The 17,310-nt window shown below is 40.8% G+C and overlaps 1 protein-coding gene and 1 non-coding gene across 2 annotated transcripts; both read left to right on the forward strand.

Moving 5' to 3' along the window:
- Nucleotides 1–1,035: 1,035 nt before the first annotated feature.
- Nucleotides 1,036–15,814, forward strand: dtx4a (deltex 4, E3 ubiquitin ligase a). Its single transcript, XM_058067128.2, has 9 exons — nt 1,036–1,130; nt 1,656–1,870; nt 3,088–4,135; nt 11,188–11,249; nt 11,324–11,485; nt 11,555–11,616; nt 12,943–13,263; nt 14,599–14,688; nt 15,164–15,814. Exons 2-9 carry the CDS (start codon nt 1,660–1,662, stop codon nt 15,392–15,394), a joined length of 2,187 nt encoding a protein of 728 aa, XP_057923111.2. The 5' UTR covers nt 1,036–1,130; nt 1,656–1,659; the 3' UTR covers nt 15,395–15,814.
- On the forward strand, nt 1,220–1,291 carry trnaa-cgc (transfer RNA alanine (anticodon CGC)). Its single transcript has one exon. It is a non-coding gene; the product is annotated as a tRNA-Ala (tRNA).
- Nucleotides 15,815–17,310: the final 1,496 nt, after the last annotated feature.

A 17,310-nucleotide genomic window follows, 5' to 3' on the forward strand; every position in this document is an offset into this window, starting at 1 on the left:
ATCATTCATATATCAACTAGATTAAGAATAAATAAATAAAATAAAATTAATAAATAAAACACTCAGTCGAGCATAAAATTCATTCATTCATTCACTTATATTTTATCCTTTGTTACAATAATGAATAGTTTTACTTGATTAGCCGTTATCTAAACTTAAAAGGCAGTTACACCCACACATAGTGCTTTGCAGCAGCTTAATACACCCACACATATAAGTCACCATGGCATGGACACATCAAAGGAGCACACAAGCAGCAAATCTCGAGACACCTGGGGTGAAGAACATCGAGGCCGGCACCACCAGTCACCACCAGCTCCAGGCTCTCCTCACCTTACTGCCCCTTCGGGGATTGGTCCACATCTGCCTGCCATGGAAGGGCGCTGTCTTCACCCATTGGCCGCCGGCAACCGCCGCAACTGCACAATCTAAAATGAATAAAAACCGGGACAGTTAACTATGCTCTTTTTGTCTGGCTCTGTATTAAGACCAATCTCTCGATAGGCCTACAGGGAAATACATTAAGCCCGGAGCTCCGTTGTATTAGGTTTGTCTGTCAAGAATAAATCTCCTGAATTGTGTACGATAGTCTTATGTGATTATCCTTCCTCCAACTCGACACCCGCTAGGACGAGGCCTAAGGGGAAGGTGGCCAACCCCGACACCAATGGGCTGTTTTAATTTGACGTTTTTCCGCCAATATCCGCCCGAACACGGAAGTAGCGGAACACAATGCTCTTAATGTAAATCATATTAGGTAACGCAAAACTTTTGCGAGCTTTCGCAAGAAATCTTCTTTTTTTTACCCATCATTTTTTTCGGCCATGTCCCCTTTGCAGTTCCATAATTTGGAGTTAATTTATTTTTTTAGCGAATCCGTTTCTACAGCCATGTTATAGTCTGTTAGCACCCTCTAACGGTAGGAAGTTAACACAGCCGCTAAGCGGTCTGTCAAATCAAGACAGTCAGCAAGCGGTCTGTAGCATAGAAGTATAGAGGTATAAGTGTGTCCCTTATTGATCCCCCCCCCCCCCCCCCCAAAGGCATGAAACACCACACTGAGGTTTTCCAGCGGAACAAATGTTTGATGGTTTTGCTGGATAGTGTGGTCATACGGGGAAGCACGCAAGGTGAGCACCACGAGACAGTATGGGGTGAATGTGCTAACTCTACCTACCTTGCTGATTTGGGTACAATAAGACCAGGATTCGCCCAATCAGGGGATGTAGCTCAGTGGTAGAGCGCATGCTTCGCATGTATGAGGTCCCGGGTTCAATCCCCGGCATCTCCATGTCATTATAGTGATCTGACTAACCTAAAACAAACAATATTTATACCAAAAATAATTATGAAACACACACGTTTTTAAGTTGTAAGACAGGATGCTTTTGGTTGGCTGAATGAAGCTAAGGTTGTGATTGGCTGTTGTCGCCACCTTAAAAAAACACACGCACACCCGGAACTACAAACATGGAAGATTTACCTCCAAATATGTTAATAACAACATGATAGCAATATGGATGCAGCACAACCAACCCTGTGCTTTGTGGAACCCTAATCTTTATTATTATTAATACCAGTCACCGCCATGTTGACGGTTTTTCAATTGTGCGGTGTTTTTTATTCTTATGATTATGCCGCCGCCATCATTGCAGGAGGATGTTACTAGCCTCCGCCGTGGTTGTCTGGGAATGGCTGAACGAGCACGGCCGCTGGCGGCCCTACAGCCCGGCTGTGTGTCACCACATCGAGGCGGTCATCCGGAGCGACCCTCGGTGTGTTAGCGTGGTGGTCCTCGGTCAAGTGGACTCTCGCCTCTCGCCCTACATTATTGATTTACAGTCAATGCACCAGTTCCGTCAAGACACAGGTAAAAAGGCACCCGAGTGTTATTGTTGGTGTTTTTTTTGGATGGGCTGCAAAATGACGTCGTTTTTTGCAGGATTTGTTATTATTGTAAGCTCGTGTTATTCCACCACAGTCATATTCGATGCACACTTACACTGAACACGCCCCTATTGGGAAATAGCCGCTTTTTCCACCTGCAACAACACAATCGGTCCTTTTAAAATTGTTAAGATGTGCGGTTACATTGATAATGGACAGGTATGTTTCACAAATGAGCGATTTTCTAGTCATTCAAAGAGGTTATAGCATACACTCATTGTATTATGTGTTATGTATTCTATTTATGGTATATTTTGTCTTCATCTGTCTGTCTTTGCAGCAATGTTTCAAATCTTACATGTAACCATAGCATATCAGGTTTATGTTACGCTTTTGTAGATACACATTTGAAACTTTTTGTTGTTGTTGTCGTTAAGAATTTTATTTTCCCATTCTTCTTTACAGGAGTGCCCTAAATCTGTCATAGATCAAGGGTCTCAGTACAAACCCCCATCAGGGCACGCATAGATTTATTGATATTATTTTAGAATATAATACAAATGTACAATAAGCTTTACTTCTTAGCAAATGTTTTATTTTGCTATTGGAGTGCTACAGCTGTGCCAGTTGACAAAGGCACCACCCCCTCCCTACCCTACAGATTTTTAATTGGATTTGTAGTAGTAGTTGTAGTAGTTGTTTTGGAATTAAAAACTGCAAAACCAACAGTGCAGAAATCAGCTTGGATATGGAAGAACCTCTATGACGAACTGAACCAATCACAACTGGGTGTCCTGTTGCTAGACAGACAAGCAAAAAAAAAGATGCATATAAATTCTTCTCATTTTTAATCTGGTGGCTCACTGGTCACCTGTTGCTGGGCAGACTTCCCAGGGTTCAGTCACAGGATGATAAGAAAGTTGCTAACCATGCTACAAGCATAAGGAATACAGATGTGCAGAATTCAGAGTGCACAGTCTGTTCATAATAAGCCAGTGAGAATGTGGAACATGCAAGCCACGCCCACTGGAAGCAGGAAGCAGGACATCAGACATTATCGTACTTACTGTACATTGCCAGGCAGAAACCAGAGTCATAATTGAGGCATAAGCCAATGAGAATGTGCTATCTGTAAGCCACGCCCACTTGGCCAAGTCACCAGGAAATGGAATCGCAATATAACTTATATTTTTCCTTCAGGCACTCTCCGACCAGTACGACGTAGCTTCTATGACCCCACGTCAGCGCCCGGTCAGGGTTGGCTGTGGGAGTGGGAGAACGACGTGGGCAGCTGGACGGCGTACGACACAGAAGTGGGGATCGCAATCCAGGCGGCACGTGACCGCCACCAACCCTGGCTGGACCTGGCACCGTTGGGTTTCTGCTACCTCATCGACTTCGGAAGCATGACCCAAATCAACGGGCAGACGCAGCGCTGCAGGCGGATCCAGCGCCGCTCCGATTTGGCGTACCCGTTAGTATCAGGGCCCCTACCGAAATCACACCACCCATGGGGACCGATGTCTGTGCATCAGAATGCAGGACCATTGGGGGCAGATGTACCCGGAGGGGGCATGGGGATCAGAATGGACAGCGGGGGCACCGGGAATGGGAGCGCCTACCCCAGCGGGGCACTCCCTGCTTCAGCGATCACCTCCTTGGGGCCGCCCTGTGCATGCCAGCAGTGCATGCTCCTCCTCAGTGTCAAAGCGGGCACTGTGTCAAGCGCTCAAACTCTGGGGCGAAGACCACCACCACAGACTAAACCGCCCAGTCCCAAACTTAGCAGCCACCTACCCTACTCACTTACCCTCCCACGGTTACCATCACTGTCACGGTCCCCTCACAGAACGTCTGTAATTGGGGCAACTGGGGGCCCGAGTGTGGTGGGTGGCATGTCGAGTGTCAGTGGCCCCGGAAGTCTCGGCACGGCCGGAGGCTTTACTCACACTCTATCCCTGTTGGGCTCAGCCACCGCAGCCCTGTCACTCAACTCCTATCGCCCCCCGCCCCCAACTATACCCCCACCACCGCTCCCACCCTTGCCTCCACCGCCGTCCTCTACTGCTGCTTCAGGCCAGCCTCTCATTTCCACCTGTATGCCCTCGCCTTCCACCCGCGTGCTGGGGCAGCTCACTTCATCATCTGGCGCCGCCCCTGTGCCACCCAGGTCCAGCCTAGCAGGTTTGAGTCGACCGGCTTTGCAGCGTATAGCTGTGGCACAGTCCAGGGCCCTCATCGCGTCGGGGTGAGTAGACACTAACCCTCAATACGGCCCCTTCTGTCCTTAGCATACAAGCTAGCCAGGGTTTTGGATGCATGCTAACTTACTATTTGCATGCTAACTTACTATTTGCGGTGACATCTAAAATTAACTTATTCTTGTTTTTAATTTGTGGTGTTGAACCAGACTAGTCCCTACAATGTATGGTATGCTGCTGTGCATGCAAATCCTATTGTGTTTTTTTTTTTACCCCAAATATGTGAACATTTGTGGAAAAACAGGGACCTATGCAGGCGAAATACGCTTATTCTTTTCTGTAATTTTTGGTATTAAAGACTAGTCCCTATAGTGTATGGTATGCTGCTGTGCCTCCAAATCTGCATGTTTTTGGCCATTTTTCCACAAGATGTGTGAAAATTCGTGGAAAAATAGAGACTCTACGCTTGCGAAATATGCGTATTCTTCTTTGCAATCTATGGTATTAAACGAGACTAGTCCCTACAGTGCATGTTATGCTGCAGTGCCTCCAAATCTACTTCTTTGTGGCCCTTTTTACCCCAAATACGTGAAAATCTGCGGAAAAACAGGCACGCTACACAAACGAAATATGCCTATTATTATTTGCAGTCCGGTATCAAACTAGACTAGTCCCAACAGTGTATGATATGCTGCTGTGCCTCCAATTTCACTTGTTTTTGGACATTTTTAACCAGAATGTGTGAACATTGGTGGTAAAATTGGGACGCTAGGCAAGCAAAAGATTAAAGTATTAAACTAGACAAGCCACAACAGTGTATGGTATGCTGCTGTGCCTCCAAATCTGCTTGTTTTTGGCCATTATTCCACAAGATGTGAAAATTTGTGGAAAAATATGGACTCTACGCTTGCCAAATATGCCTATTCTTCTTTGCAATCTATGGTATTAAACGAGACTAGTCCCTACAGTGTATGGTATGCTGCTGTACTTCCCAATCTGCTTGTTTTTGGCCATTTTCCACAAGATGTGTGAAAATTTGTGGAAAAATAGAGACTCTACGCTTGCGAAATATGCTTATTCTTCTTTGCAATCTATGGTATTAAACAAGACTAGTCCCTGCAGTGTATGGTATGCTGCAGTGCCTCCAAATCTACTTGTTTGTGGCCCTTTTTACCCCAAATATGTGAAAATTTGCGGAAAAACAGGGACGCTACACAGACAAAATATGCCTATTATTATTTGCAGTCCGGTATCAAACTAGACTAGTCCCAACAGTGTATGATATGCTGCTGTGCCTCCGAATTCACTTGTTTTTGGACATTTTTAACCAGAATGTGTGAACATTGTTGGTAAAATTGGGACGCTAGGCAAGCAAAAGATTAAAGTATTAAACTAGACAAGCCACAACAGTGTATGGTATGCTGCTGTGCCTCCAAATCTGCTTGTTTTTGGCCATTATTCCACAAGATGTGTGAAAATTTGTGGAAAAATATGGACTCTACGCTTGCCAAATATGCCTATTCTTCTTTGCAATCTATGGTATTAAACGAGACTAGTCCCTACAGTGTATGGTATGCTGCTGTACTTCCCAATCTGCTTGTTTTTGGCCATTTTCCACAAGATGTGTGAAAATTTGTGGAAAAATAGAGACTCTACGCTTGCGAAATATGCTTATTCTTCTTTGCAATCTATGGTATTAAACAAGACTAGTCCCTGCAGTGTATGGTATGCTGCAGTGCCTCCAAATCTACTTGTTTGTGGCCCTTTTTACCCCAAATATGTGAAAATTTGCGGAAAAACAGGGACGCTACACAGACAAAATATGCCTATTATTATTTGCAGTCCGGTATCAAACTAGACTAGTCCCAACAGTGTATGATATGCTGCTGTGCCTCCGAATTCACTTGTTTTTGGACATTTTTAACCAGAATGTGTGAACATTGGTGGTAAAATTGGGACGCTAGGCAAGCAAAAGATTAAAGTATTAAACTAGACAAGCCACAACAGTGTATGGTATGCTGCTGTGCCTCCAAATCTGCTTGTTTTTGGCCATTATTCCACAAGATGTGAAAATTTGTGGAAAAATATGGACTCTACGCTTGCCAAATATGCCTATTCTTCTTTGCAATCTATGGTATTAAACGAGACTAGTCCCTACAGTGTATGGTATGCTGCTGTACTTCCCAATCTGCTTGTTTTTGGCCATTTTCCACAAGATGTGTGAAAATTTGTGGAAAAATAGAGACTCTACGCTTGCGAAATATGCTTATTCTTCTTTGCAATCTATGGTATTAAACAAGACTAGTCCCTGCAGTGTATGGTATGCTGCAGTGCCTCCAAATCTACTTGTTTGTGGCCCTTTTTACCCCAAATATGTGAAAATTTGCGGAAAAACAGGGACGCTACACAGACAAAATATGCCTATTATTATTTGCAGTCCGGTATCAAACTAGACTAGTCCCAACAGTGTATGATATGCTGCTGTGCCTCCGAATTCACTTGTTTTTGGACATTTTTAACCAGAATGTGTGAACATTGTTGGTAAAATTGGCTCACTAGGCAAGCGAAAGTTTAAAGTATTAAACTGGACTAGCCATGACAGTGTATGGTATGCTGCTGTGCCTCAAAATGTGTGGGTTTTCTCCGTGGACTCCGGTTTCCTCCCACATTCCAAAAACATGCTAGGTTAATTGGTGACTCCAAATTGTCCATAGGTATGAATGTGAGTGTGAATGATGTCTATATGTGCCCTGTGATTGGCTGGCCACCAATCCAAGGTGTACCCCGCCCAAAGTCAGCTGGGATAGACTCCAGCATATCCGTGACCCTCGTGAGGGTAAGCGGTAGAAAATGAATGAAAGTGTTACATGAGACAAAGCTGTAATACTTCCTGTTCCTGTACAGTTCAGTTTGATGACGCCGTTCCCATGTCATTGGTTTGTTTACCAACAAGCTAGGCTATGTGACGGTTATTTTTAAGCTTTAGCTTTAAGTGTACGTGACGAGACGAAAATGGATTAAGCGTGTGTGGGTGATGTTGCCAAATACGAGCGAAGTCACGTTTCTCTTAATCTGCCAGCATTAGCACCGGCCTCCATCTGCGACTGGGAAACGCAAACAAGTGCAGCAGGTAAACTTGTGGCAAGGTGAAAGGAATGGGACAGGTGGGCAGGGCTTGTCAGCGTTAATCTGTGACGTTGTCTAGTTTAACTTTTCAACCTTGAAGCCATCTGTCGGAACCTGCTGTGTCCATTCCCCATATGTGCCTTTTCGTAGCAATGCCAACATCACCTTTGAGATTTCATAGTAGCATACCATGCACTGTCGTGACTATTCCGACAAGAAGATGCATAGTGCCTTCGTTTGCAATTTATACTCATGATCAAAATTACCATTTGAAATAATCCAAGAGTGTATATTTTGCATTATTTGATCATAAGGAGGATCTCAGTAGATGCAAAATGCACAAAGAGTGAAACAAAAAAATCTATAAAATTTATTCCAAACAAGCATTAAAATGAAATATGCAGTGCATCACCTGATAGCATAGCCAAAAATTGGAAAAATACCCTAAAATAGAAATAAGAAGTGTAAAAAGGAGTGAGTGATGAGTAGCTGTGCCATACTTGTTGATGAGGTGAAAAATGGCTTTGGGCATGCTCGATGTTCCCAGGAGGCAAGTGGGAATGTTGCTGAAGATGGCTTCACTGTCTGGAACTCATGTCCATTTTCATAAATCCATTCCAAATGTTCTCCATTGGATCTCGATGACATTGGAAGCCATCAGGACCGTCAAAGGAGGATAAAACCTTCTTCCACCTTTCAATGTTCCATGTTTGGTGCTCTCTTGCAAATTCCAGGCTTTTGAAGAGTATTTTTCTTCTTTGATGGTTATGGGACTGTCAATTTGCCTTTCTAAGGCAAAAGGAAACAAAAGAGGTGATGCTGTAACTCCTTACCAATTCATGTCATCCTCAGAGCAATTTTAACCCATAAAAATGGCCACCAGGTGGCAGACATGTATTTGATAAGAACTCAGCAGGGATCATGTGGATGGAAAAAACACATGACAGGAAAAAGGAGGTGTAATTGGCGCATGCACACAGTTTGAAACACGGTTGAGTTTCAAATGTGAAAATTGTTAATAGTTGATGGTGTTTTTTCTGCCTTTTTTAGTTAGGAACAGATATTTCCTTAGTTAGACATATTTTATTGTTGATGGTGTTTTTTCTGCTTTTTTTAGTTAGGAACAGATATTTACTTAGACGTATTTTATTTTCCTTATTTTATTTTTCGATAATATTTTGTATAGTAAACCTTCATGCCCCCGTGTTTTCCAAACAAAATGAATAAAGTATCTACCTACCCATCTATCACCTACCTACCTACCTATCACCTACCTACCAATCTATCACCTGCCTTCCGACCTACCAACCTACCTACCCACCTATCTATCACCTACCTACCTACCTACCTACCTACCTACCCACCTATCTTATCACCTATCTACCTACCTATCTATCACCTACCTACCTACCTACCCACCCATCGGAACCCATCCATTCATCTATCCATCTATCCATCCATCTTGCTATCTTTTCCTGAAACGTACCCATGTTCTATGGATGATTACCAAAGAACCCAAAAAGGTAGAAGCAAACTAATTTTTTTCTGATGACAGACGGGAGTCTAATCCTTCTTTTGCTAGGTTCCTTGTTCATGTAGCCGTAGAAGACAATATGTTGTGTGCCGTGGAAGATCAGTCTAAAATGGCCGCTGCTGAAGAAGTTGTCTTTGGAGCAATGGCTGGGATTGAACGAGTTAAAATGTAATGTCTTGCAATTTTTCGACTGGTTTTAAAATTTTGATTGAGCGTATATTGAAATAAATATTAATATAATAATAGGAACGACAGTAACGGTAACTTTCCCTGTAGTTGACGGAGGGAATGGATCGTACTAACTCCAATAAGTGGATTGAATCTACTTTAGTATGTCATTGTGTCAGCCTTACAGCCTGCTGACTAATCCCACTGGCCTACAAGAGTTAAGTCAACAGATGGGAATAAGGTGGATTAGGCCTATAAAAGGTAAAGAGCGAGGCCTCCCAGACGCACTGCTGTGAAAACACTCGAACCCCCAGGGGAACAGCAGCGTAAAACCAGCGGGAATTTGTCTGGATATTTTCTTTGCGAAGATGACTATTATCAAAAGTGGCCGACCGTAAGTACCTAGCATTTGTGTTTTGGTTTTTCTTACAGCCACAAAAACGGCACGTGTCCGTCTTTGTATCCGTTCCGAAATAGCAATGCTAGCATGTACTGTTAAGACATTCAACATTTTTGTGTTGCATTATCAACAGTATTAGTTTTGATGCTAACGGCTAACGATCATGTGAAGTCAGTTATCGTATTTTCTGGACTATAAGTTGCTCCAGAGTGTAAGTCGCACAAGGCCAAAAATGCATAATTAGGTAGAAAAAAATATACACATAAGTCGCACTGGAGTATAAGTTGCATTTTTTGCGGGTAATTTATTTTACAAACTACTTGACCAAAACAGACATTACATCCTCTTGGAAGGCAAGTTCTAACAATAAAAGAATAGAGAACAGGCTGAATAGGTGTAAGATATGCTAACACAATGGTTATTCAGCTACACAAAAAATAAACATGAACGTAAAAGGTGTCCAGTGATTATGTAACATAAACAGTTTTTTCATTTATAAGTCGCTCTGGAGTATAAGTCGCAGGAACAGCCAACCTATAAAAAAAGGTGTGACTTACAGTCCGGAAAATACGGTAGTTTTTATTGTTGAGGTATGAAATCGGCGTGAACCCTTTTTTTATATGTCAAAACAATAGTTATGATGTTATTGCAGTGTTTGTGGTTTGTTTAGCAACTAGCATTTTATGTCATAAAATAACTTTGGTATGAATGCTTAACTGCTTTATTTTTAATGTATTTTGTTGTTTGATCCTGTTTGTTACAATGGTGTCATGATAACACTTTGCATTAGCATTTTTCGCACTTAACACAAAAGGCATTCACCTTATGGATAGACTTTAGCGTTTGGACTATATCGTGTTTTTTTCAATCGTTTATGCCAGCTGCCGAAAACCTAATTGTAGCAAACCATATCGTGCAGCATGTCATATTAAAGCTCTCATTGAGGGTTTTACAGATGTCTGGGACGACAAAAAAAGCAAAGCGACCAATCATATCAAAGCGACATCATATTAACTAATTCCATCCCAGCCAAAAGCGGCTGTTTAGACTGATCTTCCAAGACACACAGAATATTGTATTCTGTGGCTATATAAACATGGAACCTACCAAAAGAACAATGAGACTCCTGTCTTTTATCAGTAAAAAAAAGAGTTTGTTTCTACCTTTTCGGGTTCTTTAGTAATCACCAGTAGAACATACTGTAGGTACGTTTCAGGAAAATATCTGCTCCTGACTAAAAAAGGGATAAAAAACGGCTTCCATTTCAAGTGTAAATTTCACTTTGACACAAATATTTGTTGGTTTAGTGACAACTCAAATATCGAAACAATTATCATAACATAAACAACACAAAAACATCAAAGTAACTATTTGTGTACAAATATAGCTACTTTGACCATTTACAATTCTGTACGCTACACTCCTCCACGCTGACTCACTTCCTCCTTCCTGCCATGTGTGATGTTTCCATTCCATTTGTTGCCTGTCCCGCAAAAGAACATAAAAGAGTATAAATACGTCTTTGGTGGAGTAAGAGTTCAAAAGCCTTGATGAGGGTCATAGTGTCGCACCTCCGTCAAAGTAGAAGATGCAAAATGGCCGAAATTTTCCTGTTGCAAAGCCTCGCTGATGGCCTCCAGTGGGGCTTTCCAAGTATGGTTTTCAATACAATTAAAGAAGATCCGTTTTTCCCACAGCCGAACCTCTCAGTCCATATGCTAAAGCTCCTTAGAAGCTGGTGACATGGGTTCAATGGTCCATATGCCAGCGCCAGCTGTGTGAAGCTACGCCGCCTGTGCACACCCCATCCTTATTGGATTTTGGCGCCTTAAGACCGAAGCACGTGTCTAAACAGATTCTTTGTTTTGTAGGGTGCCAACGGTTCCAGTGAAGAACCTGAATGGTTCCAGTCCTGTGCACCCTGCACTGGCAGGTAAACAGAGGACTCCCTGATGCAGCATTTGAAATAGGAGTCATAGAAAATAATTCCTTTTTTTTTTTTTTTAGGTATTACCGGCATCCTTATGAGCGCCGCAGGACTGCCTGTCTGTTTGACACGCCCCCCCAAGCTGGTGCTCCACCCGCCACCTGTCAGCAAAAGCGACATCAAACCCGTACCGGGTTTGGGCCACTGCTGTCGCAAAACAACTAAGAAGCAAGCCCGAAAAGGTCTGTCAATATTCCCTCTACTGGTAAAACGTAGTAGGAATTCTGATGTTTGTTTTCCTCCAATGACAGGGAGGACCCCCGAGGAGGTGGTCAAGAGATATCTTCAGAAAGTCCGTAACCCCCCAGAGGAGGTAACTATGCCACTCTATTTCATACATTATTATTATTGAAGTATGTTTTTATTTTAGATGTTTTTTTTTTTACAAAATATTTCAGAAAGTATCAGAGGAAAAATTTTAATTTTTTAATTTTAAGATTTTTTTTTTAACTTACTATTAACTCATTAAAATAGGGGACAAGTAAACATTTTTTTGTCTGAATATTAAGTTCATACATTTCTGAATTTTTTGTGACCCTGTCCTGCATGTTTTTTTTCTTAGCAAGTACGTTTTTCATGAAGTAAAAATGGGACTCATTAAAATTTGGGATGTCCGATAATTATTGGCCCGATATCAGGATAAAAATTTGATATCAGTTGATACCGAGATAACATTTTTCCCAATCATGGAAAAGCGATATTTAAAAAATGTTGTCATGTTCCACATACCAGTATTGGTATCGGCCTGATAATTACAACTCTGGAACATTTTTAAATGGTTAGCAACTAAAATTGGTAAACATTTTGTCTTCATTTTTTTATGGTTGTTTTTTTAAATGATATATTGTAGTTATTTCAGTTTTTATTCATTTTATTGTTTGTTTTACTCATGAAAATATTAGAAAATGAAAAACTGTTTAACTGCCTAAAAAATGAAGTTAGCAAATTGGCCAACATTTTGGACACTTTTTTTCATGCTAACATAAAACTAACAAAAATTTTTATAATTTTAGATATATTTTATAAATAAATCTTGAAAGAATTGTTATGTCTATGACTTTGGCACAGTGCTGTCCTGTACGTGAAAGTATTTTGGACAGTTGTTATCATTTAAAAAAAAAGACCAATTTTTCACAATTAAAATTGGTGCGTCTAAAAACAAAGTTAGCACATGACCGAACTTTGACACTAGCCTTCTTTCTCACACTGTATGTGAAACTGTTTGTTTTCATCTGTTTTTGCTTTAATTCTTCAAAAATGGCTTTTCTGACTTGTAAATATTAGAAAGTGTTAGAAAATATTTTTAGAAAATATTAGAAAAGTGTTGCATTTAAAATGAACTTTTTTGACGCTATATGTGAAACTATTTTTGTTGTCATTTTAGATTTTTTTTTAATTTTATTTACATTTTTAAACAAATCTTCAAAAATTGCATTTCTTGCTTGTTTTTCATCCAACCAAAAATTTGAAAATGAGAAACTGGATGCTGTCCTGCATATGAAAGTATTTTTCTCTTAATTTATGACGCTTGTTTTTAAACTGAATTTTTCACAGATGAAATATTAGAAGCTAAAAAGGTTTTGGACTTGAAAATGATCAGTATCATGAAATGTTAAAAATTATTTTGTGGCCACCCCAGGACTGCACCATTTGCATGGAGATGCTGGCCGGTCCGTCGGGCTACAAGGGCCCCGGGGTGGGCGGCATCTCCCGGGCGGAGTCAGTGGGGCGCCTGGCTCAGTGCGGTCACCAGTACCACCTGCAGTGCCTGGTGGCCATGTACAACAACGGCAACAAAGATGGCAGCCTGCAGTGTCCCACCTGCAAGACCATCTACGGCGTCAAGACCGGTAACCAGCCTCCCGGCAAGATGGAGTACCACATCATCCCGCACTCGCTACCTGGACACCCCGACTGCAAAACCATACGAATTATTTACAACATTCCGCCTGGCATTCAGGTATGTTGTTGGCCGTTTGCAAGGTATTGTTCTCAATAGTAAACAAACCATCAACTGTCAACAAAAGCCTGTGCTACCAATTGTCATGCACCTTTGAGTAAGGCAAAACCATCCAATTAAAAACTGATTATCACTCCTAAGTGCCACTCCTAAGCCGTGGTGATGTGTTTTTCCTCGTCTTTGTTACTGTTCCAGGTGAGACCTCCACCATTTGGTGGCTAGGCTAGGGGTCGGGCAAAGTCAAAATGAAACACTCAATTTAGCTTTCATTGTACATTGCACTATTATGCTATATCTTAGCATTACTAGCATGCTAACATTAGCATAGTAGTATTTCTTTGCCGTTTTTATGAGTACTACAATACAAAGACACTACCATGCTAGGTGTGGCGTGCATTAGCATAGTAGCCTTTTTCACCATTTTTATAACTTCAGGCTTACAGAAACACTTAGTGCTTTAATGCTAAGTGATAGCATTACTTTTAACAATGGCAGGCAGTTAGTATTATCATGCTAGGTTTAGCATGCTAATGTTAGCATTGTTAACATGCTGACCTTAGCATATTAGCAGTGTGGCTGTTGTCATAGAATTTGTAGAAACCGATATGAACACTTTGCGCATGTTAGCGCTAGCATGCTAATATGCTATTATGCTAAGTGATAGCATTACTACCATGCTAACATTAGACCATTTTCATTAGTTTTAACAATGGCAGGCAGTTAGTATTATCATGCTAGGTTTAGCATGCTAATGTTAGCATTGTTAACATGCTGACCTTAGCATATTAGCAGTGTGGCTGTTGTCATAGAAGTTGTAGAAACACTATATGAACACTTTGTGCATGTTAGCGCTAGCATGCTACATAGTGAACATAGTAAAAAAAAATGTAACGCACACAAACACCTCCACCATGCCGGGTGTTGCTTGTTCACATTAGCATATTAGCATTCTTAGCATGATAATGGACCTTTCCCGACCTTTCGGTCCAATCTTTTGGGCAACCAGTCCAGGCTGTGCCCCGCCTCTTGCCCAAAGTCAGCAGGGATAGGTTCCAGCATAGAATATGGAAATAGAAGTGTTATGTAGTATTCTGGATACTAGGTGGCAGTAATGACACAAAACACTGATGAGACATCAGCTTAGCACTCCATGAAGTCAGCCATGGCATGTCCCACTGGGTAGAGTGAAACATGTTCTCCCATTCTGTGTGGAAGTGGTTAGTTTTGGCTTCTTAAGTTGAGACGAAAACCACAAAAATACACAAAACCTGATGTATTTTTCTACCAATTGTTTTTGCTTGCTGGCGCTCATGAAAATGTTGACTTTTTTTTCAGGGCCTGGAGCACCCAAACCCGGGAAAACCCTTCACCGCCCGTGGGTTCCCCAGACACTGCTATCTTCCAGACAGCGACAAAGGCCGAAAGGTGCTTCCCAACAAAAATATTAAAATACAATTTAAAACCATACATTGAAATACAGTAAAGTCTCGTTATATCGATATTCTTGGGAGTCGGAAAAAATACCGATATAACCGACTATCCATATATCCGATCCTGCGCCGAACTGCATTAAAAGTGGGCAATAATGCACTCGACATTGTTCTATAGTATAGAACAATGTCGAGCAGCTTAAATCAATCTTAAGGATTTCCTTAAGCAAAGATTGATTTAAGCTGCTTTTGTATCGATATAAGCAGACCAAATTGGCTGGTGGGAGATGAAAAGGGCATCGTAGTAACCGGATTATCATAATAACCGGGTATCGTACTAACAGAACTAATTATATCATAAAAGACTAGAAATTTGCCGGGAAATGAAAATAGTATCGTAATAAGTAGTAATTCGTTAGAACCGATATCGATGAAATGGAAGTAAAGGAATATAAACGTCTCACCTGAAGGTGCTGAGGCTGCTCCTGGTGGCGTGGGACCGCCGGCTCATATTCTCCGTGGGAACGTCCAGCACCACGGGCGAGTCGGACACGGTCATCTGGAATGAGGTGCACCACAAGACGGAGTTTGGATCCAACCTGACGGGACACGGATACCCAGATCCGGGACACCTGGACAACGTCCTGGAGGAGCTGAAGGCTCAGGGCATCACTGAGGACGAATGTCTTCCCCGAGAATGAACAAAAATACGACTGCATGTGTCGGGAATTCTTGTTTTGTTTCCCCACTCCCCTAAAAGTCATCCCACCATTCCTGCTGTGAGACTAGAATGTAAAGCTAACGGCCGCTGACATGGATAGCATGGATGTTTGCTGCCCTCTAGTGTCTATTATGGGAAACTACATCTATTTTTTTTTTCAATTGTACTGTCATCTTCAAACATGAAGTAATGTGTTCTTTTTTTTGGTAAATGATTTCTCATTGATTTGCATTAAATCAGTTACATTGTTACAAATTAATCTGTAATAATTGTAGCTTCTTTTGCTTTATTGTTCTTTTTGCCTCTGTTTGCCTTCAGTTTTTGTATAGGCATTTCTATGGTACTGTATGTATGTCTGACATATATACACACATTTGCATTAAACATTCCTTTTTTATCATGTTTTTGGCTTGTTTTTTGCAATGTCTGATATTGCTACTTTATGATTGGTGCTTTATTTTTATTAATCCAGCAGTTTTGGCCACAGTAATACATAATAATACACGGAAATGCAGATTTAGATTAATACAGATGACCTGTTAATATTTTATTTAATGACTACTGTGCTTTGCTATCATGTTGGCTCCCATGACACTGTGTCTACAACTTTTAAACCTGAGCATTTGTAGATTAGTCTGTCTCCTGGATTAGCTAGGCTGGATTACGTCCACTTTAAAGGACGACAAAAACCCGGGGAAATGCATGTCGTCCACCTCGCCGGTCATAGCTTTGGACACACATCCTCATGCCAGGGAATGGGAAGGTGTGTCCAAACGTCAGACACTTTTTGGTCAATAAAAACAGCAAAAAATTGTAAAAGTCTTTATGCTATCCAATGAAAACACATGTACAGTATGTATTTTCTTCTTTAATATTTTTCCAGATATTATGAGATGATGCCAGTAAAACTGCATCTGTTTTTTTCGTTAAAATGCAAAAACTTTTGACTTTGACAACTGTTTGGTTTTCTTTTTTGTCATCTAGCCATCTTCTTGTAAAGTTTCTCCTCATAATTAGTACTTTTATTCTCATAACATAACTTAATTTTCCAAAAATAACAATTTTAATTGTTGTTTTTTTTCTCATGAGATTATGTCTTTCAAAAAATAATAACCATACCATATTATTTTGACTTGATTTTTGTGAAATTACTGCCGATTTTTTCTTGTTTTCATGCTAGATGCTAGCATGTCAACATTGCTAGCATGCTAATGTTAGCATACTGGCATGTTTTGCTATTTTCATCACAGGTAAACACTTAGCACTATCTTGCTTGGTGTTAGCATGCTAATGTTAGCATGTAAACATTGCTAGCATGCTAATGTGAGTATACTATTGTTTTTTTGCTCTTTTGATCATGGGTTGACACATATATTAACACTTATCACTATGATGCTAGGTGATAGCATATAAATATTAGTATAGTAACATTTTTAACCATTTTCATAAATAGGCACCTGTATAAACACTTTTTTCATGCTAGGTGTTTGCATGATAATGTTACCATTGCTAGCATGCTAATATTGGCATAGTCACATTTTTAGGCCTTTTCATAGGGAGACACCTATATTAATGCTAGTTGTGTTTTCCATTCTTTTATACATGCTAGGTGTTAACATGCTAATATTAAAAATATAGCATTGCTAGCATGTTAATGTTAGCATGCAAACATTTTTGGCTATTTTGGCTATTGGCTATTATATATGGGTAGAAATATACATAAACATATACTCCTATCATGCCAGGTGTTAGGATGCTAACAATAGCATAGTAGCATTTTTAGGCATTGTCATGGGTAGACATTATTATGTGAGGCATTAGCATGCTAATGTTAGCATGTTAACATTGCTAGCATGCTGACATGAATATACTATCATTTTTTGTGATTTTCAAGAA

The sequence above is a fragment of the Doryrhamphus excisus genome, linkage group LG2, assembly GCF_037039965.1.
Source record: "Doryrhamphus excisus strain RoL-2023G ecotype Guam linkage group LG2, RoL_Dexc_Guam_v1.1, whole genome shotgun sequence".
NCBI classification, from domain to species: domain Eukaryota; kingdom Metazoa; phylum Chordata; class Actinopteri; order Syngnathiformes; family Syngnathidae; genus Doryrhamphus; species Doryrhamphus excisus.